Source organism: Mesoplodon mirus (genome assembly GCF_964341445.2).
Source record: "Mesoplodon mirus genome assembly, chromosome: 14".
Lineage (NCBI taxonomy): Eukaryota > Metazoa > Chordata > Mammalia > Artiodactyla > Ziphiidae > Mesoplodon > Mesoplodon mirus.
The window spans coordinates 84,812,876-84,836,958 of NC_138990.1; the positions used below are offsets into that span (position 1 = coordinate 84,812,876).

At 47.5% G+C, this 24,083-nt stretch overlaps 2 protein-coding genes across 3 annotated transcripts in view; one reads left to right on the top strand and one right to left on the bottom strand.

The window, feature by feature from the left end:
- The first annotated feature begins 209 nt into the window (after positions 1–209).
- Positions 210–9,515, top strand: NAGK (N-acetylglucosamine kinase). Of its 2 annotated transcripts, XM_082642004.1 has the most exons (10): positions 221–666; positions 2,454–2,538; positions 2,687–2,785; positions 3,615–3,756; positions 4,570–4,680; positions 5,383–5,495; positions 6,781–6,868; positions 7,858–7,955; positions 8,453–8,531; positions 9,188–9,515. In XM_082642004.1, exons 1-10 carry the CDS (start codon positions 638–640, stop codon positions 9,376–9,378), a joined length of 1,035 nt encoding a protein of 344 aa, XP_082498130.1. In that variant the 5' UTR covers positions 221–637; the 3' UTR covers positions 9,379–9,515. The 2 variants fall into 2 exon arrangements, with proteins under 2 accessions (XP_082498131.1, XP_082498130.1); XM_082642005.1 differs by lacking the exons at positions 2,454–2,538; positions 2,687–2,785; positions 3,615–3,756; positions 4,570–4,680 and having other exon boundaries at positions 210–666.
- A 111-nt stretch (positions 9,516–9,626) lies between these two features.
- PAIP2B (poly(A) binding protein interacting protein 2B) overlaps positions 9,627–24,083 on the bottom strand; it is a 53,137-nt gene continuing 38,680 nt past the window's right edge. The window contains exons 2-4 of the mRNA XM_082642006.1: positions 22,643–22,791; positions 19,096–19,272; positions 9,627–18,122 (exon numbers count right to left, since the gene is read on the bottom strand). Of these exons, the coding sequence (XP_082498132.1) occupies positions 18,066–18,122; positions 19,096–19,272; positions 22,643–22,780 (372 nt within the window). The 5' untranslated portion in view covers positions 22,781–22,791 and the 3' untranslated portion in view covers positions 9,627–18,065. The remainder of the gene's footprint in view (positions 18,123–19,095; positions 19,273–22,642; positions 22,792–24,083) is intronic.

The following is a 24,083-nucleotide window of genomic DNA, read 5'->3' on the forward strand; positions in this document are numbered from 1 at the left end:
CCTGTTTCTGGTTACTCCTGGTTACACATATTCACACAAGTCCAGTGTAAAGTCTGCGTGGGTGCTCGTGTGCTCACGGTGTGTCTCTGCCATCGCCAGGCAGGTGTTGGGTTGAACAGTGCAATTTTTTAAGACTCCCAGTGGTCCCCTGGCTTCGTGCAGCTCCCCGATCCCACACCCCAGTGGGGGTCTGGCCAGGTGTACCTCACTGTCCTGTTTCACCCACAGTCTACGTGGCTCACACGCATTGCGCACGCGCGAGGCGGAGCTGCCAGCAACTTCCGGGGAACTGAGGGGAGAGCAGGGCAACGGGTCTAGGTGGTCCGGCCCAGACACCCCTTCCTGGCTCCGCCGCTTGGGATCCCGTATCCATCTCCAGAAGCAGGGCTCAGGAGGCGGGGAGGCGATCTGGAGGAGCCGCTGAGGACCGCACTTATTCAGCCCGGCGCCATAGCCAGACCAGCAGCCCTGAGGTTTGGGGCGGGCCACGGTGCCACGCCCCGCGCACGCGCACTGGGAGTCGGCTGGACCGCACGGACGTTCACGTGACGCGGGGCGGTGCCCAGCGGGCTGGAGTGCAGGGATCGCCGACAGGAGGGAAGCAAACGGCGGGATCCGCGGTGGCGGTGGCAGCAGCATGGCCGCGCTCTATGGGGGTGTAGAGGGGTGAGTGCGGTCCGGAGGAGGGAGTCCGGAAGGGGCGGCCTGGGCCCCTCTCTGGTCCGAGGGCGGGGCGGAAGGAAGGCCGTGGCCAGGTCGGCAGGCTGGTGACCTCCCACCTCAGTCAGGGTCCGACCACTTTGGGCTTTGGGGCTGCGGGGTCTTGTGGAGGAGGAGTGTGTGCCCGCGCGACGGTGCCCTTGCGCGCGCGGTCGTGTGCTTTGTAGGCACTTTGTGCCACGCACGGCCACACCCCGGGGTGGGGGTCCTTTGTGTTTAGCGGCGGAACCACAGCCCTTTCTCCCACGAAAGACCCACTCCACAGTGCTCCGCTGGAGAAGCTTCTTTTTTCCATTCCCACTCCGGAGAGAGTTTTGCAGAACAGGTGTCAGGTGTGAAGTTGCTGGACTGGGGGTGGGGAGCGGGAGCGTGGTGGAATCCGGGACAGTGATCTTTGCCGGAAGGTATCTGGGACCTAAAGTTGGGAGAGGCTGAAACCCCTCCATTCTTGTCGGCACTCCAGGCTACTCACTCTAGGTCCAACCCTCTGTTATTCTTGCTTATTTCCTGTTCCGAAGCTTGTCTGCAGGACTTTTTGTAATAGCTCTTCCCCTCGGTGTGACTATGGGCAAGAGTTTTGCCCTGTCTGGGCTTCAGTTACCACGTGTGTGAAGTGATAAGAGGGATGAACCGAATGATCGCCAAGTCCCCTGCCAGTCAACATTCTGTGAATCTGGGTGTGTCAAATCAGGGCACAATAGAGGGTCTGAGCTAGGGCACTTACTTTTGAATCTGAGATTGCATTACTTCAGTGGCAGTCACAATTCACTGCTGACTCATGGACCCCAAAGTCTTTTTTTTCCACATGCATTGTTATGATTGATCTCCCCTGCCCTGTATTTATGGCAGTTTTTAAAAAAAAAAAACTACAGAAATTTGCGTTCATCCCTGTTATATTCATGTGTAACATATGACCCATTTTTCCAGTTTGTCAAGAGGTTCTTTGGGACGATAATCTGCCACCTCATGCATTAACTACCCCTTGAAACTTCTTGTCATCTTTGAGTTTGATCAGCAGGTCTTCAGTGTCCTTTTCTGATATTCCTAAAAGTACTGATCAATAAAGAAACGTACATCGCACCACCACAGACCTCCCTCCAAACTACCATTTCTCCCAGTAATAAGCATTTGACCCTTTAGTTGCTTAAGCAGGTATTAACTCTTCCTGTCATCTGGCCAGCGTTTCTCACAAGGGTGTCCTGAAAACCTTGGCAGCTGGAGCTGCTAAAGGCAGCCTTTCGCTATTGTGAGAGAAGCAGAGAGACGTGCCATTCTTTTTAGTCACGTTTACTGAGTGTTACCTGTGCCAGGCATGAGGGTAAATAAATGATCCAGAGCTTGACCCAGTGGAACTTGTAGTCTACTGAGAGGCAGACAGGAAAACAGCTTAACGCACTTCTAATACAGAGGAGTCCATGGGGGCACTGACATGGCTGAACTAATGGAGCTATAGTGGTGGGCCACACATCGGAGGTTTCAAGACCGAGGTGATATATGAGTAGGGTCTTGCAGGATCCGTAGGATACCCCCAAGGGAAGCTGAGCAGGAACTATGTTTTGGAAGTCCAAGAGCCCAGCAAACGCCCAGCCACAGAGGAGGGTTTGGGAATGGTGATTGGGCTTGCTGAAGCTGTCCCCCTCACTCTGGGCTCTGCCTATGACAAGGACTGCACAAGTTTAGCTGTATCTGCAGGTTTTTCTGAGCAAGACTGAGTGCCCCCTTGTGTTCTGTAGGGGAGGCACACGATCCAAGGTCCTTTTACTCTCAGAGGATGGGCAGATCCTGGCAGAAGCGGATGGACTCAGCACAAACCACTGGGTAAAGGCCACACTGAGGGGACCAGTGGGCTTGACTGTGGTTTTATTCTCTGTAACTCCTGTTAAGGTGGGGGCTGGGGGCTCACTTGGCAGCCTGTAGGGGCGACAGGCAGGCCTTTGTAACTCCTCCTTCCCTTGACTGGGGCCAGCTGATCGGGACAGACAAGTGTGTGGAGAGGATCAACGAGATGGTGAACAGGGCCAAACGGAAAGCAGGGGTGGATCCTCTTGTTCCTCTACGAAGCCTGGTGAGTCTGGGTAGAGTTTGGGAATTAGGTCACAGCAACACTGAGACAGCGAGTTTGAACTAGATGAGTCCGATGACTACAAAGGGAAGGGCCTTGAGGGCTTAGTCTCTGGTCTAGAAACTCATCTGATCACATCCACTCTTGTGGCTGCATTGTCACCTACAAGCCACAAGGATTGGAAGAGCACAGGGCTTTGGAGAACCATGAGACCTCGGTTTGAATCCCATCTTTGTCACTCAGCATCTGTGCAGTGTGACCCTCAGCAGGTTACTTACCTGCTCGAAGCCTCAGTTTCCTCGTTTGGGAAATGCGGATAACAGTAGCTACCTCAGAGTTACTGGGATGGTAAAATGGCATGATACATCCCAAATTGGTTTGCACAGAGCCTGACCCATAAGGGCTGATTAAATGTTACCTGTTATTCCTGGCTCAGAGCTTTCCCCAAGTTGCTGTAGCTCTGGCTACTTCCTGGACGTATCCTCAGGGACATGTCCTGCAGGCACAGCCAAACCCCACGCATTCCGAACCAAGCTTACCTCTCCTCGACTTGCTCCTCTGCCTGATTTTTCTGTTAAGGGCACTGTTGTCCTCCCCAGCTCCTGACCTGGCACTGTTGAATCCTTCGTCTTGGCAGGGCTCAGTCCAGGTTCTTCTTGCAGCCGCAGCCTTCGATGGATGAGGCACTGTGTGTGGCGGAGGGAGGACTGGGGCTGCATGAACAGGGTATGCCCAGCGGTAGCAAGCAGGGAGCAGATATAGGAGGGGAGGGGGTCGAGGAAGGAGCTGGGTCTGGGGCCCTGCTTGCTCGTTCACCTCCCGCGTGGCCTAGGGCCTATCCCTGAGCGGTGGGGATCAGGAGGACGCGGTGAGGATCCTGATGGAGGAGCTGAGGGACCGATTTCCCTACCTGAGTGAAAGCTACTTAATCACCACTGACGCCGCCGGCTCCATCGCCACAGCTACGCCGGATGGTGAGGAGGTGGAGGGAGGGGTGAGGTTGAGAGCCGGTTTTCCTGGGGAAGCCCCTTAGATTTCGCTGGCAGAACTTGACTAGTAAATACCTGGGAGGCAGCCTTCATCACGGCCCCTACTCCCTTCATTAGCTGAGGTTCGCCAGAGCAGGGACTGGATAGAAGGAGGGAGGGCAGGAAGGGTGTCTTGATGGGAAGCAAGAAAGGAGTCCGACGTGAGACTCCGTTGCAGAGGAGGGAGCCCCTGGGCAGTGCAGCGATGAAGCTGGCTGGAGAAAGCAGCACGTGCTGAAAAGACAATGGGAGGAACTCTGTGACGGGAGTATAAAAAGTGATGGTATCGTGAGATTGGCATTTGAATCTCAGCTCCTGTTTTGCCAGCTATACCATCTTGGAGAAGTTATGGAAAGCTCTGAGTTTCAATTTCCTTATCTATAAAATGGGGGTAATTGTATTCATAAGGTGGTTTAGGGTACTGAATGAGTGTCACTGTGTGAATAGGGTCTGACACAATCCCTGGCACATGGTAGGGACTCAGTAAAGCAGGTAGTCACTTGAAGGCTGGCTGGGCAAGGAGACACAGACTCGTGTGCCTCTCTGTTCCCTAGAGAAGGGCACTATGGGATTGGAGTTTCTCTGAGACCCAGGCTCTCCACCTTCAGGCAGGAAACTAGCTGGGCTCGGTTTTCTCTACAAAACTGGGTGGTGATCCCTTTGCTTGGGGCTGGTTTCTGTCCTTTCTTTCCTCAGTCAGAAGCTGTGTGCTCTGTGCAGGGCCTCGGCCACACTGAGCCTCCTGTGCCCTTTCCCCAGGTGGGATCGTGCTCATCTCTGGGACAGGTTCCAACTGCAGGCTCATCAACCCCGATGGCTCTGATAGCGGCTGCGGTGGCTGGGGCCACATGATGGGAGATGAGGGCTCAGGTGAGCTCACGCCGACTGGGCCTGGCTCAGGGTCCTGGACCTTTCACTTCCTGCAGCTCCCCATCTTCCTCTCCCCTCCCCTCAGCCTGCTGACCCCCTGGGGCTCTCTGGGGAGAGCGCCTGAATCTGAGTCCAAGATAATGACTAAGAGATCTAGAGATGCAAATGCTGGACTAGTGGCTGGCCATGCTCTTCAGCAGTGATTTGCACCCAGGACTCAGATTCATGCCTCAGCATAATAGCCGTTGCCTACCTGTGTTGACTTTTGGAGTCCTTAGGAGGGAATTGACACTGTGAAGGTTAAGGCCGTAGATGTCAGGAAATGCCGTACCAGTCTGCTAGTGGGCAGGGGGTCTAGAAGCTCCTCCCACCATCACCTCTTCATAGGTAGCAGGTGGACATTTTCATAAGGGCCCTTAGGGTCCAGCTCCTGGCAGTGACTCTTGTGGTTTGGGTGGCAGCTGACTGACCTGGTCTTTACATGGGGATGGGAGCTGATGTGACGCAGCTTCACCTGTTCGGTCTTCCCCCTCCAGCTTTCCCTTACGTGGATCAGTCAGATATGGTTTAATAAGAGGACCCCAGGCTGGGAATTGGGGCACCTAATTCTCTGTACTACTCAACCCTGTCTAGGTGTGAGTTTCCTTCCCTGTGAACTCGGGGAGATTGCCCCATCTTCTTAGCCCTTTCTGCTCTCTGCAGCCTACTGGATTGCACACCAAGCAGTGAAAATAGTGTTTGACTCCATCGACAACCTAGAGGCGGCTCCTCATGACATTGGCTATGTCAAACAGGCCATGTTCAACTATTTCCAGGTACTTCCCCTGCCCCTGGTAAACATGCACACCTGGGATAGGGCAGTGGGAGGCCGAGCAGGAGTGAATTCAGGAGAGGGACTGGGTGGGCCCAGGGAGGTCAGGGTGAATTGTTTGTCAGAGCTGGAGGATGGAGAAGTCGTCTGTGAGGACCGGATTCAGAATGAGGTGGGCATGCATTCCCCGCATGAGGAGAGGGTAGGTTGGGGACAGGCTAGACTTCATCCTTGGGCAGCTAGACTCTGTGGCGAGGTGAAGGCAGATGTCATTTAGGCTGAAGTGAGAGTTGCAGGGTGAGATCAGGAGACAGTGCACACGGACATAGGGACAGCAGGTGAAGTCTGAACAGGTATGTTAGCCAGTGAGCTGCCTCTGGCTGTATTGGTCAGGGAGGAGAGCCTGTTAAAGAGGGGCAGGGAGAATTCTTGGGAGGGTGCAGCTTCCCACCCAGGGAGGGCATCAGGGATGGACTGCCCCCCTTGTCTGGGCTGTGCTCATTTGTAGTGGGTTAGGAAACAGCTGCCTTTAGCTGCACCAGAGGCAGAGGCTGGGAGAGGAGAGGGCAAGTAAGTTTATTTGAGAGACATCTCTCTGGCTGAGGGCCACTTAGGCGAGCTGACTCAGCAGATTGGTTCTGAACATCACTAATATGTCTACTACTCCCTCTCTTATTGTTTAGTCATTATTATTAAGACATTAGAAAGATTAAATGACAAAGTATGTATGACATGCTTAATATGTTGCCACAGATGCTCAAATTTTAGCCCCCCACCCCCTCTTCCATTTTAGTAACGTATTCTAGGGAATCTCTGGTTCTTGGGACCTTTGAAGGCGTTACAGGTGTGTAAGGTAGTTGAGGTAGAAGATGCACTTTATGTGGTGAAATAAGTGTGGGAGAAACAAATCAATTTTGACTTCTCAGAGCCTTTGACCTGCATTGTGACTCTTAAGGGAGAGGTGCAATGAGCAGTAGTGGTTAGATTCCTTCGACCGAAGAAATCTTTTCAAGAGCACCTCAAGGAACTGCAGAAGACTCTTTGGTGAACGCAGGTCTGTGCTCTGTGTTGTGTCCAGGCTAAACTCTAAAGAGCAGTAGAGGCCATGCTGGGGAAAACAAATAACTTTTCTCAAATGAGAAATCTCAAATCCTTGTACTCTAGAGCTTAAACAAATATTATTCCAGCTTTTCAAACAGTAGAGACATCAGGAAGGCTAACTGGGTGGGCAGACTGGGAATTTTCCTTTGCTTCTGATGACTATCTTGTGCCTTTTCTCTGTCTCTCAGGTGCCAGATCGGCTAGGAATCCTCACCCACCTGTATAGGGACTTTGATAAATGCAGGTTTGCTGGGTTTTGCCGGAAAGTTGCAGAAGGTACTGGAGATGGGGTAGGGTTTTATCTGACTTTGTTCTGCGAAGACCTCCCTAATTGGAGGGTGGAGTAGGGTTCAGATGGGGATTGGAAGCCAATTTCCCTTTGACCAAGTGCCGTCAGTTTTCTGCCACCGTGGGCCTTGGCACTGGTGGGCCTTGAGGTGGAGATAGAAGGACACGCAGGTTGTACTGCCGGTCGTTTTATATGACCCGTTTCTCTTCGTGACAGCTGTCACGGCTTGTGCAGGCTGTGTGTCTATTTCTGAGAAATTTATGAAGCAGTTATCCTTTGGGCAGATCTATAACTTTCTTTTTGAACGAGTGCTACCCAGAGGCCTAAGGAATCACGGAGAGGTTAGGCATATTTGGTTGGGTATCAGGAGAAGCTGAACCACAGGGCTTGTTTGTCTGCACGTTGCTCTTGCTCCAGTGTGCGGTCCGTGCTCCCTTAATTTGGTTTCCTGAAGCCTCAGGGCATTGTAGGGCCCTCTTAGATCCTGCTGGTCTGAGGCCCTTTCAGAGCAGAGCTAGGAAGGGGCTGTGCTGACTAACAGCAGACTGTTGGAGGGGGGTGGGCAGCCCCGAGAGGAGTACCAGCCAGCTGTTCAAGTAGGGTCCTGGGTCCCCAGAGCAGAGAGACCTTCGGGGTCTCACACTGAATAACTCAGTGTGAGTCGGAGTACAGACCAGGTGCCAGTGTTTTCCCCAGCGGGGCTGCCCTTCTTGAGTGCCTGGAGTGAGCCACCTCTGTCCAGCACACCCTTCCTAGGGTGAAAGTAGCTGGTGGGGGCCGGTGGGTAAGGACGAGAGGCAGCTCTGGAGGCTGGCTTACCCACACGCCGTGAGGTGAGCGTCTGTTCCTGCTTGAGACCTCTGCCAGCCGTCGTACTCGCACTGTTGCTGCCCTGCGACAGAGAGAGAAGGAGAGTAACTGAGGACCGGAGCCTCCCTGGGTATTCACCCGCTCCATTCCTTCCTCCCTACCCCAGGTGCTCAGCAGGGAGATCCCCTTTCCCGTTACATCTTCAGGAAGGCTGGGGAGATGCTGGGCAGACACGTTGTGGCAGTGTTGCCTGAGATTGACCCGGTGAGTTGAAGGGGGGAAATGGAGGCTGGGGGGCTGCTGGGCCAGACTCGGCCCTTTCCCATTAGAATGAGACTGTCCCACCAAACTGTGTAAACTGGATACGATTTTAAAGGAACTTAGGGTATGAGAAAAACTCTGCAGGAAGTCTGTAACACAGAAAAGTTCTTTGGGTCGGTGCCTCCCCTCATCTGTGTTTATATACAGCAGATTGGTTTACTGTGGTATATGTGCTGTCCCCTTTCTTTCAGTCCTGCGTCTGTCCGTTTCCCTCCCTTCTCTTTTCTTCCTGTGTTGCTGCTTAATTCTTTTTTCCTTTCCGTTCTCTACCTTGCCTTTATGAATCTATTTTTCTCCCTTTTTTTTTCTTTTGAGTCCACCTTCTGGTTCTCGGCTAGAGGGAGAGTGACTGGGATAGGTTGGGCTAGTCTTAAGAAACTGCTCCCTCTGGCACTGGGGAGGCTTGGTTGCCCCCAGTATCCATTTCTGCTCTCCTCCAGGTCTTGTTCCAAGGGGAGATTGGCCTCCCCATCCTGTGTGTGGGCTCTGTGTGGAAGAGCTGGGAGCTGCTGAAGGAAGGTGAGTATAGGGTGGGGGCAGGTTGAGACAGGCAAGGGCAAGAGATGGGGCTGGAAAGGGGGTGGCCTGGGAAAACAGCCTGCCCTGGGGAGGACTTGGGACCTGGGCCCTGAGGCCTGGACAGGCCACTGATGTCTCAGACCAAGACGCTCAACCTTCACTCTTCCAGGGAGCCCTTTTACAATGTCCCGTCCAGCTTCCTTGAACTCTTAGAAAGACATTCTCTTCCAAAGGATTTCTTAAATAGGCACCACCTTTTAAAAATTAAAGACAAATCTAACATGAAATTGGAGCTTCTGACCAGCATGTGGTGACATCCCAGTCACCATACTCCTAGCTAGAAGGAAAGAAATGTGCCTTCTGCAACCTTGCAGCTTGTTTCAGGTGGCTGTGTGGTTTCCATTAGATACTCTGAAGTAGCTCCAGGATCCCTGATGCTACCTAGGAACCCCTGGGAGGCATCGGGGGCTGGGGGCCTCGGGCTCCAGTGCCCTGCACCGTTACTGGACTCACGCACCCTGGTGCAACCATCTGTTAGGGATTTGGCGTGTGGGGCCTCCACGGGATGCCTCAGGGCCCGGGCCTCTTCCTTCCCTCCCTCTGTCCCCACCTCCTCCCTGGTCTCTCACCTCCATCCTCTACGTTCTTTCCTCCAGGGTTCCTTTTGGCGCTGACCCAGGGCAGAGAGATCCAGGCTCAGAACTCTTTCTCCAGCTTCACCCTGTTGAAGCTACGGCACTCCTCTGCCCTGGGCGGGGCCAGCCTAGGGGCCAGGCACATCGGGCACCTCCTCCCCATGGACTACAGCGTCAACGCCATTGCCTTCTACTCCTACACCTTCTCCTAGGGGCTGGCCCTGGCTCCACCCCCTCCAAGCCCAGTGGACATTGGGTGCTGGAAGGCAGGAGGCTTTTTCTCCTTTTCCTTTTCTTTTTTTTTTGAAAAAGAAACATATAGAAGAAAATAAACGCACTTTACCCACTCCCCAGTTGGATTGTGTTATCAAGCACGTTTGCTGTGTACATCCTCAGCTCACCTGCCAGCAGGTATCCCAGAGGGCTCAGAGATGGTTTTAGCCCAGGGTTTAAAGCCCCACCCCCAGATGCTTGGCCTGTGGTCTGCAGTCTGCTCGCCACACGGTTAGGCAGATAACCTGTGTGCTGCCCCTGCCCACCACGTTAGATACTTACGCCACGTGGCTGCCCGTTCACCTGTGATCTCAGTTTTCTCCAGTCAAAGGTAAGGGTCAAGATGGCTGCCTGACCATTTTTAGTGGAACTAAGTGTTGTCCATGGAAAACATCACCAGCAATAATAACCTTAGCTATTTCACACCCTCTCTTGACAGTCCCAGTAGGATTTAGGGGACAGGGTCCAATTCTAATCTGGGAGAATTTTTACCTCACTGGATTCGGTGCTTACAGGTAAACAGCACATTTTGCAGTTTTTCTGCATGAATGAGTTCTTAAGAAGTTGTGAGGATGGCTGAGATCCAAGAAGGCCAACTAGACACAACGAGGTGGCCTGCCTGTTCCTGGGTCTGGTTACAGGATGACACTGTTGTGTGGCAGCGGGAATGATGAACCTCAGAGGGGAGCAGACATGATTTCCTGTCCTCTGGATACTGCAGTTTGATTGGCCAAGACAAGCCCAGAGCTTCCTGTTCTGCCCGTGCTGCTTGGCGAAGACTGAAGCCAGAGTCTTGATCCACAGTGGCTGCCTCTCCAGGTGTCTGGAGTGTAAGCTGTAAGAGGCATGGATCATGTCCTAAACGTCAGTTCTCAAACTGCTGTGCATCAGTTATTCACGAGCTTGTTTTAAACTCAGGTTTCTATTTTTTCCCCCTTCCATAAGGTGTCTGATTCATTAGCTCAAGGATGAGATGAGATGGGGAATTTTCATTTCTACCAAATACCTTGGGTAATTTCTGCTGCAGAGGTCCAGGATCTGCGCTTGAGGGAGCTCTACCCACTAATTTTGGAGCTCTGATTAGGCACTGAATGGGGTCTTGAATACTTGTTTCCCAAGTCAGATGATACTTATTTCACTGTCTAGAACACAACGGTAGCGGCTCTTGTCCCATCAACTCTAGCTCAACACAACAATAAGAACTCAAGACAAGTCCCTTCTGAAGGGACAGCCAGCCCTCTCCACATCTAGGTATGGCCCAGACCACTGGGGCCAGCTCTCAGCAAGTCACCAGTACATCATCATCTAAAAAGCTTGCAAGGAGTCAGAGACACAGCAGCGTGCCTTTGCTCCATCTCACAGTCCTAATAACGCTTACTGATGAGTGGTGAACTTTGGAGAAGTCTTTTCACATGATCTCAGGACCAGGATCAAGCAGTATTTCGGATTTATAATCTAAAACTACTGGTGAAGAGTTTAAAAAGATATTTATGTTCTTCAGGGTACAGCCATCACTTCCTTACTATTGTCCAGGCTCTACTATTCCAGATGGACAGTGGAGGGCTTAGAGCACAGCAAGACTGACTTTCTAGTGCCAGCTCATAAGTATTCACTAAATATTAGTTGAAAAAATGAAGGCAATGTTAAACTGCACAAGGTCACTTTGTGTTCCTTTTTCCTTTGGTCAAAGGAGATGTGATGGGGTAGCTTATTCTCCAGTTAGTCTCTGTTACACAGAGGTGGCAGTGCAGAAGGTCATAAGTGATTTTTGATGAGATTCTCCCCCTTTAATTTTAAACTTATAATCTCCTTCACTAATAAGATATTAGGAGCAAATAATGGAATTCCGCACTGCCAAGGCATTGAATATGTATGTATTCATCTCATCTGAGCTTATAACAGCCAAACAAGAGAGCTGGGAACAAGAACTGGACTTGAAGAGGCCGGCACTGCCTAATCTACCTGTGTGGTCTCGTGGACAGCACACCCTCGCCTGCGCCATCCATTCAGCAAATGTTCACTGAATGTCTTCTAGCTGTGATGAGTGCTCTAAGGATTTTTAATATAAGGATTAAAAATGAGTATACCGTTACACCTTATACCAACAAAGTTGGTAAAAATTTATGGACTATACTGTTTACAATATCTGCACTTCTCCTTAATGTACTTAGTTTAATGAAAATTTTAAATGAATGAATACACCATTCACGTCTGTAAGGCTGTGAATAGTTAGGCCCTGTATAGACATAACTATTTCAAAAAGCTGTAAATAGGCAAGTCAGCTCAGATTTTTTTAAACCTGATTGTAGGAAGGAGGCAAAGACAAGACAGCACTCAAAACAAAACCCATTGGCTATGGTCTGGTCCCGTGATCTTTTTACCATAAAATAAAGCCCCTCAGAGAATCATTGGGAGATTCAAGCTAGGTGTAAACCGAGTAAGAGTTACCAAACTAACCTCCACAAGAGCAAGGATGATGTGTGCTTGTTAACTCCAGCAGCCCTGGTACCTAGGACAATGCTTGGTACCTAGCAGGTTCTCAAACTGGTTCAGTAGTTGAAAGGCAGATACAGAAGCCCTTTACTTGTTTTCTAGATGAGTCAGTTTTCCCCAGGAACAGGAAAATATCAGCTATCCAATTGCCCTTCAAACCCAAGGATTTCCTGTTACCGCCTCTGTTCAAAGCCACACACGTTATTGCCACTATCACTACCATGTATTAAGTGCCTATCATGCCAGGCAGTATTTTGAAATTAAATTAGGTCTAATTTTCACAATAGCCCCCGGGAGGAAGGTGTCACACCTTGACGAATAAACAGGTTCAGGCCAAAGGCACAAACAAAGTGGTGGAGGTGGGATCCACTCAGGTCTGTGACTTCCAACACAATGCTTGTACTACTTTGTAACACCATTTAGAATGGAAAATTATGCCACTAAAACTGTGATCCATATTGAAACAAAATCAAACGTGCACCACGCATACGCCCCCTTGTAATATGATATAATGACCCAACTGTAGGAAAAAAGGTACCACTGCCAGCAAATGCAATTTATTCTCATTTTAATGAGATTTTCAACAGCTGCCATTTGGTTTGTATAGCAAATTTTTTAAAAAGTAACTTTTTTTCCATTTTTGATATTTTTATGAAAAGTATTTTCTTCAATTTTAAAGCCCTGCCCCTCCCCCAAAGTATTACTAACTACAATGTGATGTGTATTTAGGGGAAAAAAGGAACAAAAACAGCTTTTAAAACACTTGAGAAATAGGGATAAAGGTCCAAAGTCCAGGCCTGGGCCTGCTGGAGGTGCTTAGCTGCCCTGGCACGCTCGGTGCTTCACCGTCCACAACAGCAGATGCGTGGGCCGTGCACAGACCCGCTGGGATGTACCGCAAAGTCCACTCCCTTTCTCCTCCTGACCGCCTCGGCTGGCTGGCCTCTTTCCTTCCAAATCGGTCTAACAAAGGCAGCACGACCTTTAACACATGTTCCGCTTTGTAATGGAGACGACGCTATTGAGCAAGTTCAGAGATTCCTCCATTTTGTCGGGGAGGAAAAAATATTCAACACAGTATTGATGGTTTCACTTTCTTGTCCACTCAAACACATGCTCATTAACTTATTAAGCTAATTATCAGATGCTTCAGAATCCCGATGTGTAGACAGCACAGAAGTTTCATGTAAAAAGGAAGTTGCAAAATTATAAAAGTTTCTGCAGCAGGTCAGGCTCCTCGTGGAGCTTCTGATGACGAAGCTGGTACTGATAGGCAGTCCCTTTGACATGCGCAGCAGCCCCGCCAGGAGCCCTATGTTCTCAGGGTTCCATTTAGACCACAGGAGGTTGAAATCCAAGTTTAAACGACCCCCTGCTGATGAACCATATATCCATCGATGGAATATTATTTAGCAATAAAAAAGGAACAAACTACTAACACAAGTTGTCATGGGTGAACCTCGAAAATATATGTAAATGAAAAAAGCCAGATACAAGAGACCACATTTTGTGTGATTTCATTGAGATGATGTCCAGAAAAGGCAAACTTATAGCAACAGAAAGATTAGTGATTCCCTAGAGCTATGAACAGGTATTATCATGTAAATAGGCATGAAGGATCTTATTGAGGGGGATGGAAATGTTCTAAAACTGAGAACTGTATGGCTGTGCCACTCAGAAAAGTTACTAAAATCACTGAATTGTACACTTGACATGGGTGAATTTTATGTTATGTAAAGTATGCCTCAATAAAGTTGTTTTTAAAAAAAGTCCGTCTCGCAAACCACCCGTCAAGCATTAAACATTTCTGAAGGCTCACAATCAACGGGACAGGATTATCAATTAGTGTTGAGTTACAGAGTGAAAACATTGTACTCTTTTATAGTACGTAGCCTAGAATGTTTCCTCACTATTTATAATATTAAAACGTAGCCAGTAAGAAGGCAGGATTGGGGAAGAAAACTCAGCAGACCTCACAAATGAGACTCCTAGTAACAAAATCTAAAGGGGCTTTTCTTTTAAAATAAAGATGGTGCATCTGTCCCTTTGTAGATTTCTCTTCTGTCCCCCGGGGGTAGGGTGGTGAATCACTTGGCTAACGCCCCATAGAGATCAGTGTACTCAGCTGTCCTATCTGTATGACCCCCCCTAAAATCTCGACTGGAGACAGCAGTGGGGGGCTGGGCAGGGAGGGCAGAGGCCGAGTAACAAGCAGGAAACTTGAGTGTTTCCTTGGGTCAGCCTCCTATTCCCCTGTCCTTTGGCACTAATTGCAGATTCAAGATGGGAGAAATAAAGGCAGAAGATTAAAAACAAAGGGAAAAAAAAAAACCTTACAGAATTGTGAAGAAATTCACAAGGCAGCGGAGCACTGGCTGCAGAAAAGTACTCTGCGAACTACACAGGGGCCAGGAGAGCTAATGACCTGAGAGGGGAAACGATCCACATGGGTAACCGTGGGCAGAGGTGGGAGGAGACCAAGGTTCCTGATGCTCACCAGATCCCAGTCAACCCTCCTGTTCTCTCCAACAGCTTCCCAAACTAATGAGGTCTACATTCACCCCGGAGGAGAGTGGCTAGGAATACACAGTCTTTCCCAACAGGTGCACGTCTCCAAATCTTGGTCAAATTTGTCAGGTCTCTGCCTGAACCTATACATCAACATAACCTAACCAAGCAACATTACTAACCCGTGATGCCAGGACCCTTACTGAAGAACACGTGCCCCTCCCATCTCAGGAGTGTAGATTCCGGGGCTCCTGATGTTTATACGTGGGCTTTGCAGCAGCACCAATGCAAGAAGATTCAGTCAAGCTGTTTCCTTTGGCTACCTCTTCACACAACTTTCCCGACGTATATTAATTTCTACTCTGAAGTCAGAGCGTTTGACTCACCTCCTTACTTCCCAGCATCTTCAAAATCAAGACAGAACTTTGACATTACAGCAATATACAATTTGAAACATGCTGATCACCTCAAAAACGTTTTAAAGTTATAATTAGCATTGTAACCCTAATTAAAGGGACCCCGGCTGTTTTGACTTTGGAAACTAAAGGTGCTGCAAAGGTCCAGCCTTTTCCTTGCAATCTTTTTGGGTTTGACCTTATGTAATCCCCAAAAGTCAACTGCTGCCGTCAGAAACTGCTCCAAAGACCCAAAGGTGCAGGTGCTCAGGCCTAGGCTGTATCTATCAAGTTTTCTGCTGCAGTTCAAAGGGCAGGAGAAAATAAAAGGCATTTCTTGTGTTTTTTACCCCTTGAAGAGCAAGAGATAAAATCATTTTCATTTTGGAGTTTTAGAGTCCAATAATCACAAAATCAGTCACTAATAAACTAACACTGGGACCAGCCAGAATTGGCAATTGTTGAAAATACATATTCTGTTTCTATAACTTCTAGCTGCCAATTAAAAAAACTTAGAGTAGTGGCTTAAATTCAATATCAAAATCATCACTTATAATACCAGCCTCATCCTTAAAAGGCAAAGGTGTCTAGTTTGGCTTGCACCCAGAACCTCTCCTATGAGGAAAAGTCTGAGATAGAGGTTCCCAGCCTTTCCCCAGTGAAGATCCAGTAAGACCCACACGCATTTCCTGTTAAGGAGCTGGCAAACTCTGACTATAGCTGGGCCTGTGGTCTGGGTGACAATTGTGCTGCCACCTCACCACATGTAACAGATGGAGAAAAAGGTCACGCTGCAAGAGGAACCGCTGGAAGCACAAACCTACACATTAAGAAGGGGGTCACACTGCTAGCTGCTTCCTGATCTTGAGTCAGCGCACTGTGTCTGAGTGGGGCTGGAATGGCCAGCCCTCAGGTTCCACTGCTTGGCTGGAAGGAAGCTTTCTTAGTCCTGACCAAATATGCCTTGTGCAACCATGCTGACATCCTAGATGAAACCCCACAGCAGATGGGAAAACAAGCCCTTTGAACTACACCTAATACCTTAGCCTATCCTGGTGTCAGAAGGGCAAGCCTGCTTCAGGATGAAGAAACGGCTCGATCTGGATCCCTGTAGGACTTCCCAGACCAGGAGCCACACAAGAATCCATGGTGCTCTCTGTGATGGAGACACCACGGTCTAGACAATGGCTCTTTCTGCAATCCCAACACATTTCCAGCAGCCTTCAGGATTCTGAGCTTGGACAAGTTAATGCAGATTGAAGGAGGAAAAGCGGCCCTGGAAGAAAGAGACCTCTGTTTCCGCACTTCCTAGGTCCTCTCCTTATTAGAGGCAACAATTCCAGCTGAAAGCTGAAGCTGGAATCGAGACATTTCTTTATTCGTAGCCCTCCCTGAAAACGAGTTAAGAGTTCCATTCTCTCGAGGTAGAGACTTTGGGAATTCATGAGCACATCTGACAATACGAGCTCCCTAAACTACTCTCCTCTGACATGTGACCTAACAAGGAAGGGCATTTTTCAAATGATGCCATCCTAGAAACTCAAACAAGGAAAAGATGTGGGTCCATATTTTCAATCTGACATAAACCTGTGGCTGTTCAAAGAGTCAACAAGGGACCTCATAAGAAAAAGGAGAAATTCTTAAATTTTCCAAACCCTAGTCCGTTCCTTCCAACCTCTGTCCCACATCCACATACTGAATTTATACAGACTTTATTTCAAGTTACATGATCTTTTCCTGACAGGCCTATCACACAAGACAGTGGCAGTCATACAGAAGCCACTGTCCTCCTCAGGCCCCTGCAAGTCCTTGCCCATCCTGGGAGAACGGCCAGGACTGGACATGCTCTCTTTTAGACCTGACTCTCCCACCGACTTCTCTAGCACACAAAGGCAGCTCCTGGGCCAAGTTTAGTTCCTTATGAGTATCAACAATGACAGCAAAAACCCCTGTGACTTGTGGGCAGGAAAGGAACATACCCAGAAAGTCCAACCTAGAAAACTCAAAAACCTGGGTATGTGGGAACAGCAAAATTTTATAACTGCCGCAACTGTCCTGGTGGGTCACACAGTCACAGGGTCAAACGGGACTCGCTCTCCTAGGCTTTCTTGGAGTTCTTCTGCATAATTCTGTAAGGTGGGAAGAAGCATCCAAATTGTGAACTGAGCTTCTTGCTAGTGTCCTGAAAAATACATTGACTTGTGAAAGTGCACAAACCTTTCTAAGGAAAGTAAGGTACCAGGTGGACCAAGTCCTCATGCGGCTGGAAAAAAACTGTCAAAATAAATTTAAGACATAACTAAGAGGATTCAAGGATGACTTCTCCAGGCTGACGCTGATGGCCAGCACCGCATGCCTCTCATACACCTTTGGTAACAATATCTTTTCTCAAAAACAGAGTAGGTTTGGGGTGGAGGGGAGACAGGGGACCAGACACCATGAGACGAAATGGCAAATCCACTCTAGTGCTCTTTTACCTTGTAAATTTTGAGTCTGATGGTAGCTGTAAACAGAGGCTTAAGAGTAGGCCAACAGTAACTGAACGACTCAGGTGACAATCACCATCCCAGTCCTCTCCTTCTGCTTTACAACTTTCATCAACCAGATGGTTGATGAAAGTTGCTTCTATTGGTTTCCAGTACTTTAAGCCTGTGTTTTCTTGAATGGGGTTCAGGCAGGGAGACATGGGCTCAGCAGGCCACTGGTAATCCCAGCTCATCACAGGAAACTCCCAGGGATCACGGAGCTGTGCATTCTGGTTTACAACACCTGCTTCTTCCACTCGTCCCTCTTCCCATCCAGCTTAACAGACTGAGTAAGTAGTGCTCCAGGTGTTCATTGCCCTTGGTAAGTATACAGCAGAGCGGGAAGGGCATTCTTAAACACCTAGATTTTCTTGGTCAGCTTATTTTGTTTAAATACATACAGCAGAACATTCCTGACAAAGGGGGGGGCGGGAATTGCAATTTCCCTAAATCAAAAAGCTAATAATAATAAGAAGAAATTGCTCCAAATGAAAGTCAGTAGAACAAAAGAGAAATGCTCAGAGGCTTGTAGAGAAAGACTGAGCACAACAGTTACTCCAATCACAGTGTCGAGTTAAACCACTGTCCCCTTTCCCCGCTGTGCACCCCTTGCCCGTCCCGCCCCCCTCTTCAGCTCCGCCTTTTTGTGCAGCGCTGTCCCCAGATGTGGGGACGTACAAGTTCTCCTCAAAGCTTTCTGTCAGCTCAGTACTTCACTCCTGGAATAAATTCCTTGGCATCCGGGTTCAGGTTACTTTTGCTCTGAAATAAGAACCAAGAGATAATAAATCCCAAGGCGAGCCGCACTTTAAAACGTATTTTCTCCTTGCTTCCGTTATTACCAGTACCTTCCTCTCAGCCTCAAGGAGAGAAACAATAGAACTCCTTGCAACTCAAGCTGTTGTTGGGTTGTTCCTTGCTGGGCTGTTCTCAATGTTCTGATGTACTAAGCCCTGCTAACCTCATTTTCTCCTTCCTGCTTTAGACTCCTGTTCCCCTCATGATGCTTTCATTTAAATTTCATTTAAATGTGACTCCAAAAATAATTTTTCAATTTATTAGTACCTTAACTTGATGAAAATCAGAGTACTCCATCAAACTAGTTTGGTTACCACAATCCCTATTTTTTTTTTCCGTCTTTCTGTACTCTCTGGTTATCTACTCTCTTGTGAATATCTAAAACCTCATCAAACTGCAGGGCACAATCATTCAGAAAGGGAGTTGTGTGAGAACAATATCACTTACAGAATTCTGACATTAGGTCAACATGAAATGCAAGGAATTAATGTATCTGGGCTTCTAATTATAAGTGGAAGAGGCTCCCTTAAGAGTATATTCCTTCCAAAGTGAACAGGCAATTTTTATAACAGCATCATTCAAAATTATAAATACAGATTTGAGGGATAGCAAAAGAAAAGGACGGCAGCAAATGATAATTTGAAACCAAACCTCTTCCATGTTCAAATTTTTATCCTTCACCCCAGTTCTGCTTTGAAAAGCCCATGGGAGGAAATGAAAGTTGGTGATGCTGCAACCATCACGTCTGCACAGTGCTTTACGAGGTGCAGTGCATCTTCAGTGCACCCCCTTATTAATGCCCAGGTGATGAGTGAAGAATCAGCGGTTCAGAGGGCTCCAGAGCTTGCCCAAGGTTGTAGGGCCAAAAAGAGACTCTGTGACTCTAAATCCTACATTCTTTTCACTATGTCACATGTGGAACTACATATGCTCTTACCAAAATATCTTCAGAATCATGACCATCACTGACTGACAGTCCATTTAACTGTTGTTGCAACTGTCCCATGGCCTGAGGCAGGTCTCGCGATGGAATAAACCAGTCCTGGTCTTCCTCGTCCAGCATCTCCTGGAAGCAGCGGTCCAAGAATTCTTGCTCCTGTAGCTCCTCTTCCACCTAGCAAGCAAAGGGGAAGAGCTCAGACGTACTGTCCCAGTGGGGCTCACACCTTCCAGGTTTTTCTCTACCTCTTTCTTTCAGAGGTTGTTACTCTGCAGTTAAGAATGATCTTGTGGTGGGGGGGCTTCCCTGGTGGCGCAGTGGTTGAGAGTCCGCCTGCCGATGCAGGGGACACAGGTTCGTGCCCCGGTCCGGGAGGATCCCACATGCCGTGGAGCTGCTGGGCCCGTGAGCCATGGCCGCTGAGCCTGCGCGTCCGGAGCCTGTGGTCCGCAATGGGAGAGGCCACAGCAGTGAGAGGCCCGCATACAGCACACACACACAAAAAATGATCTTGTGGACTTCCCTGGTGGCACAGTGGTTAAGAATCCACCTGCCAAAAAAAAAAAAAAAAAAGAATCCACCTGCCAATTCAGGGGTCACGGGTTCGAGCCCTGGTCCGGGAAGATCCCACATGCCACGGAGCAACTAAGCCCGTGCGCCACAACTACTAAGCCTGTGGGCCGCCATTACTGAAACCCGCGGGCCTAGAGCCCGTGCTCTGCAACAAGGGAAGCCACCATAGTGGGAAGCCCGCACACCGCAACGAAGAGTAGCCCCCGCTCGCCACAACTAGAGAAAGCCTGCGCGCAGCAACGAAGACCCAACACAGCCAAAAATAAATTGTAATTAATTAATTAATTTTTTAAAAAAAGAATGATCTTGTATGAGATCTACTAAGAATTATGATGCTTCTAATGACAGGCTAGAGAAAATATAATTTTTAATTTTTCAACCAACTTCCGTCAAAAATAAGGCTGAGGGGGCCTCCCTGGTGGCGCAGTGGTTGGGAGTCCGCCTGCCGATGCAGGGGATACGGGTTCGTGCCCCGGTCTGGGGGGATCCCGTATGCCGCGGAGCGGCTGGGCCCGTGAGCCGTGGCCGCTGGGCCTGCGCATCCGGAGCCTGTGCTCCGCAACGGGAGAGGCCACAACAGTGAGAGGCCCGCATACCGCAAAAAGGAAAAAAAAAAAAAAAAAAAAAAAAAAAATAAGGCTGAGGAAATAGTCAAAATAGCAGAAATTCCAGGTATTCACAGATCTTCTAATATGTGATACAGATATTTTCCACTCATGTGGAACTTACAGAAAATCATTTTAAAGCTTGAAATTCTTTGCTCAATCTTGTTGAGAAGCGATTCTTCTTAAATTTCCCATCTTTCAGATATGAAAAGGGTACAGGAACTATGTAACTAGAACACTACCTGGATAGTGTAGATTAAATCAAAACTAACTCCCAGTTTCTGGTCCACTTTTCTGGTATTGAGGCCCCTACATGAGAAAAAATACTTTCATAACCTTAGAAAGATATAAAGAACACTTTTTTGCATACCAATAGAAAATGATGTCATCAATGTAGTATACTTTCAAAACAAGAAGAAATAATATGCGTATTTACACAACTGCATATTCCTTTTTTAAAATTAATTAATTAATTTACATATTTTTTATTTTTGGCTGAGTTGGGTCTTCGTTGCTGCACGCGGGCTTTCTCTAGTTGAGGTGAGTGGGGCTACTCTTCATTGTGAAGTGCGGGCTTCTCATTGCGGTAGCTCTTGTTGTGGAGCATGGACTCTAGGTACGCGGGCTTCAGAAGTTGTGGCATGGGGGCTCAGTAGTTGTGGCTCACGGGCTCTAGAGCGCAGGTTCAGTAGTTGTGGCACACAGGCTTAGCTGCTCTGTAGCATGAGGGATCTTCCCAGACCGGGGCTCAAACCTGTGTCCCCTGCACTGGCAGGCGGATTAGTAACCACTGTGCCACCAGGGAAGTCCCCAACTGCATGTTTCTTAAAGACTGTCTTAATCTAAAGTAATATATAGCTAGGATATTTTACACTTTTTTGCAGACACTGTTAACTCTTAATAAAGAGTATGCTTCACTCTGGAGATTAAGTGTGATTTTAACAGGCTTCCCCCTTCTTGTTTGGCCATCACTTTCCTGCAGGAAGCCTGGTGACAGATTCACAGTTCACTTGAGCCACCACCAGAGGGCTGGTCAAGCAAAAATAATCACCCAAGCCAGCCAATATAGTTAATCTCATGAATTCAAAGGAAAAGTCACTGGTAGCAAGACTTAAACATACTATTTCAACATTACAATTAGCCACACTTTTTTTTTTTTTTTTTTTTGCGGTATGCGCGCCTCTCACTGTTGTGGCCTCTCCCGTTGCGGAGCACAGGCTCCAGACGCGCAGGCTCAGCGGCCATGGCTCACGGGCCCAGCAGCTCCACGGCATGTGGGATCCTCCCGGACCAGGGCACGAACGCGTGTCCCCTGCATCGGCAGGCGGACTCTCAACCACTGCGCCACCAGGGAAGCCCCTAGCCACACTTTTCTTTTTTTAATATCAAGTACTTAAAATAACAACTAGAAAATATTTCCAAGCTACAAGATTTAACATGACTGCTCAAGATGTGCCCTTCCTCTTCCCAAGCATAACAACATGCTCCCTGGTATTAAATCTACCCTTATTCACAGGCATAACCCACGAAAATTGTCACCTGGGCCCAGGGGTGTGACAGGAAGCATGGTCTATGTACTATTCACACAGATCATGCCACAATGGGCCACATGGGGTGGTAACTCCTGGCTGCCCCCCTAAACTTGTTTCCTTCTCCCCAAAGCACCAGGCTGTTCAGTTAAAATCACATTTCCTGTCTCTCATGCTGGATATGGCCATGTAACTATTAATCATGTAATGTCCCCAGAAGGGATGTGAGCATTTTGGCATCACTTGGTTAAAAAGAGATCTTTGCCTTGACATTTGGCTCTCTGCCTTTCCTTGTGGCTTGACTTCCAGTGATCCTGCATCTGATAAAATGCCCTGGGCGTGGCAGAGCAACATCATGGAGGGCACCGTGTAGTTGCAGAGTCACCTGTCTACCTGGAATGCTCACCTTGGGCTGTTAACGCCACAGAGATATAAGACAATGAATTATTGCTGGATCTTTGTGGAACCAGTCTAGCCTTCCCCCACCTAATACACTCTCTATCTCAGACTTGCATTCTGCCAGTCTCTGAGTTCCTATGTGGGGCATGTCAAGCTGGCCTGTCTGCACACAGCTGCTGTTTCCCAGAAGTCTACACCAGAACAGCATGGTATTCGATCCTCTTTTAATTAGCATGGTAGAAAAATTTCAGTATCATCCTCCAAGGTATCTTCAATCTGGTCTCAGCAGCTGAGGTTGCCTCTTGGTCAGCCCAGACCAGGCTTTTACATATTTTCAAGTTGTTCTAAAGCCAGTGAACCCATTTCTCTTGTAACAGACTGACGGTAAAATACTATAGCTGTTGAATTACACATCTCATTAGCCTTTCACTTCTTTACCTGTCTGTTGAAATCCTCTTCATTCTCCATCCACATGTACTCTGCAAATGGGTTTTCCTTCTCATCATGCCCATTTAACCCCTGGTCCTCTTTGGATTTTATATTGGGTGAAGTATTTGCCACACTGGATCCATTCATTATGATAGAACCTAAACAGGAGCAAAAGAAAGGATAAAATGATACAAGGATCAAGGAAATGAAAAGATTCTTCCAGATGCTTTTGAAGTTCTAAATCAAAGTTATTAACTATAGATGAATAGAAACTGCTAGTCTATAACTGTTACAAAACTAGCCATACCCTCTTACCAACTATACAGATGTATGATGCTTTAAGAGTTAAAAGAAAAAAAACATCTAGGCTCAGTTAGCCTTTCTAGGCAAGTGGGTTGGGGGCTAGGGGTGGGGAGTATTTTTTCAAGCTAAATTTCTGTAGGTTCTAGAATGTAACCAAGATCACACAGCTTCCTTATTAACATTTAACTAGGTAGAGAAAATGCATTCTTAATAAACACTGTAAACAATTGCCCCTTATTCTGACTCTTAAGATGTGTTTTTCTTTAAAACATATTTCAAAAATAATACGTTAATTGTATTGAAAAGCAAAAAGGAGAAAAGTTAAGGTCACCAGTTGTCTAACCATCCAGAGTTAAAAATGATTAACAATGTGGTGGATATAAGCTTCTTGACTTCCCCTACATGTGTACATATACACACAACCATTCTTCAAGGATCCATTCGTACAGTAACAACATGATGCACCATCATTTGCTTTTTCTCATTTCTATGTTAATACAGCCACACTGTCATTTGGTGTATATCCTGCATTTCTGTATTATAAAGGTTGGATGAACTTCTTGTGTTCATTTTTTCTAATGATTTCCTTAGGATAACTCCTAGAAATAGAACTGCTGTATAGGAAAGAAGGTTTGTTTTTTTTTTAAGGCTCTTGATCTATTGTCATGCTGCCATAAGAATTTAAATTCCCACTGGTATTATGTAAATGCCTGTTTCTCTGCACTCATGAGTATTATTATTTTTTAAACCATTGCCAATTTCATACAAGAAAACTTGCAAGTTATTGTCTTCATTTACATTTCTTTGATTTTTACTGAGGCTAAGTATTTTGAGATAAGCTCACTAGCCATTTATATTTCTTATATTGTAATTTTTCTGCTAAAGTACTTCACCCATTTTTCTCTCAGGGTATATATATCATTTCCTTACCTTTTGTAAGAATTTTTATTACATTTGTCATAATTTTTATTTTTCATAAACTAATTTATAAATAAAAATTATTTTTCGCTTAATTTTTTGGTGGCAGTTTTTACTGGCTTTAATTTTTGTCTGCAGTTTGTGTGAGTGTCTGTCTGTCTATGGCTCTTCAAATACGTACATATTTTTAAAAATTGTTTACTTTGGCTTCCAAACCCATTTTGATGTG

Bases quoted from the DNA above. Each gene is read 5' to 3' on its own strand.
- NAGK (XM_082642004.1), top strand. From the start codon at position 638: ATGGCCGCGCTCTATGGGGGTGTAGAGGG. The intron at 2,786-3,614 runs GTGAGTCTGGGT...CGCGTGGCCTAG, and splicing joins TTGTTCCTCTACGAAGCCTG to GGCCTATCCCTGAGCGGTGG. The intron at 7,956-8,452 runs GTGAGTTGAAGG...GCTCTCCTCCAG, and splicing joins TGTTGCCTGAGATTGACCCG to GTCTTGTTCCAAGGGGAGAT.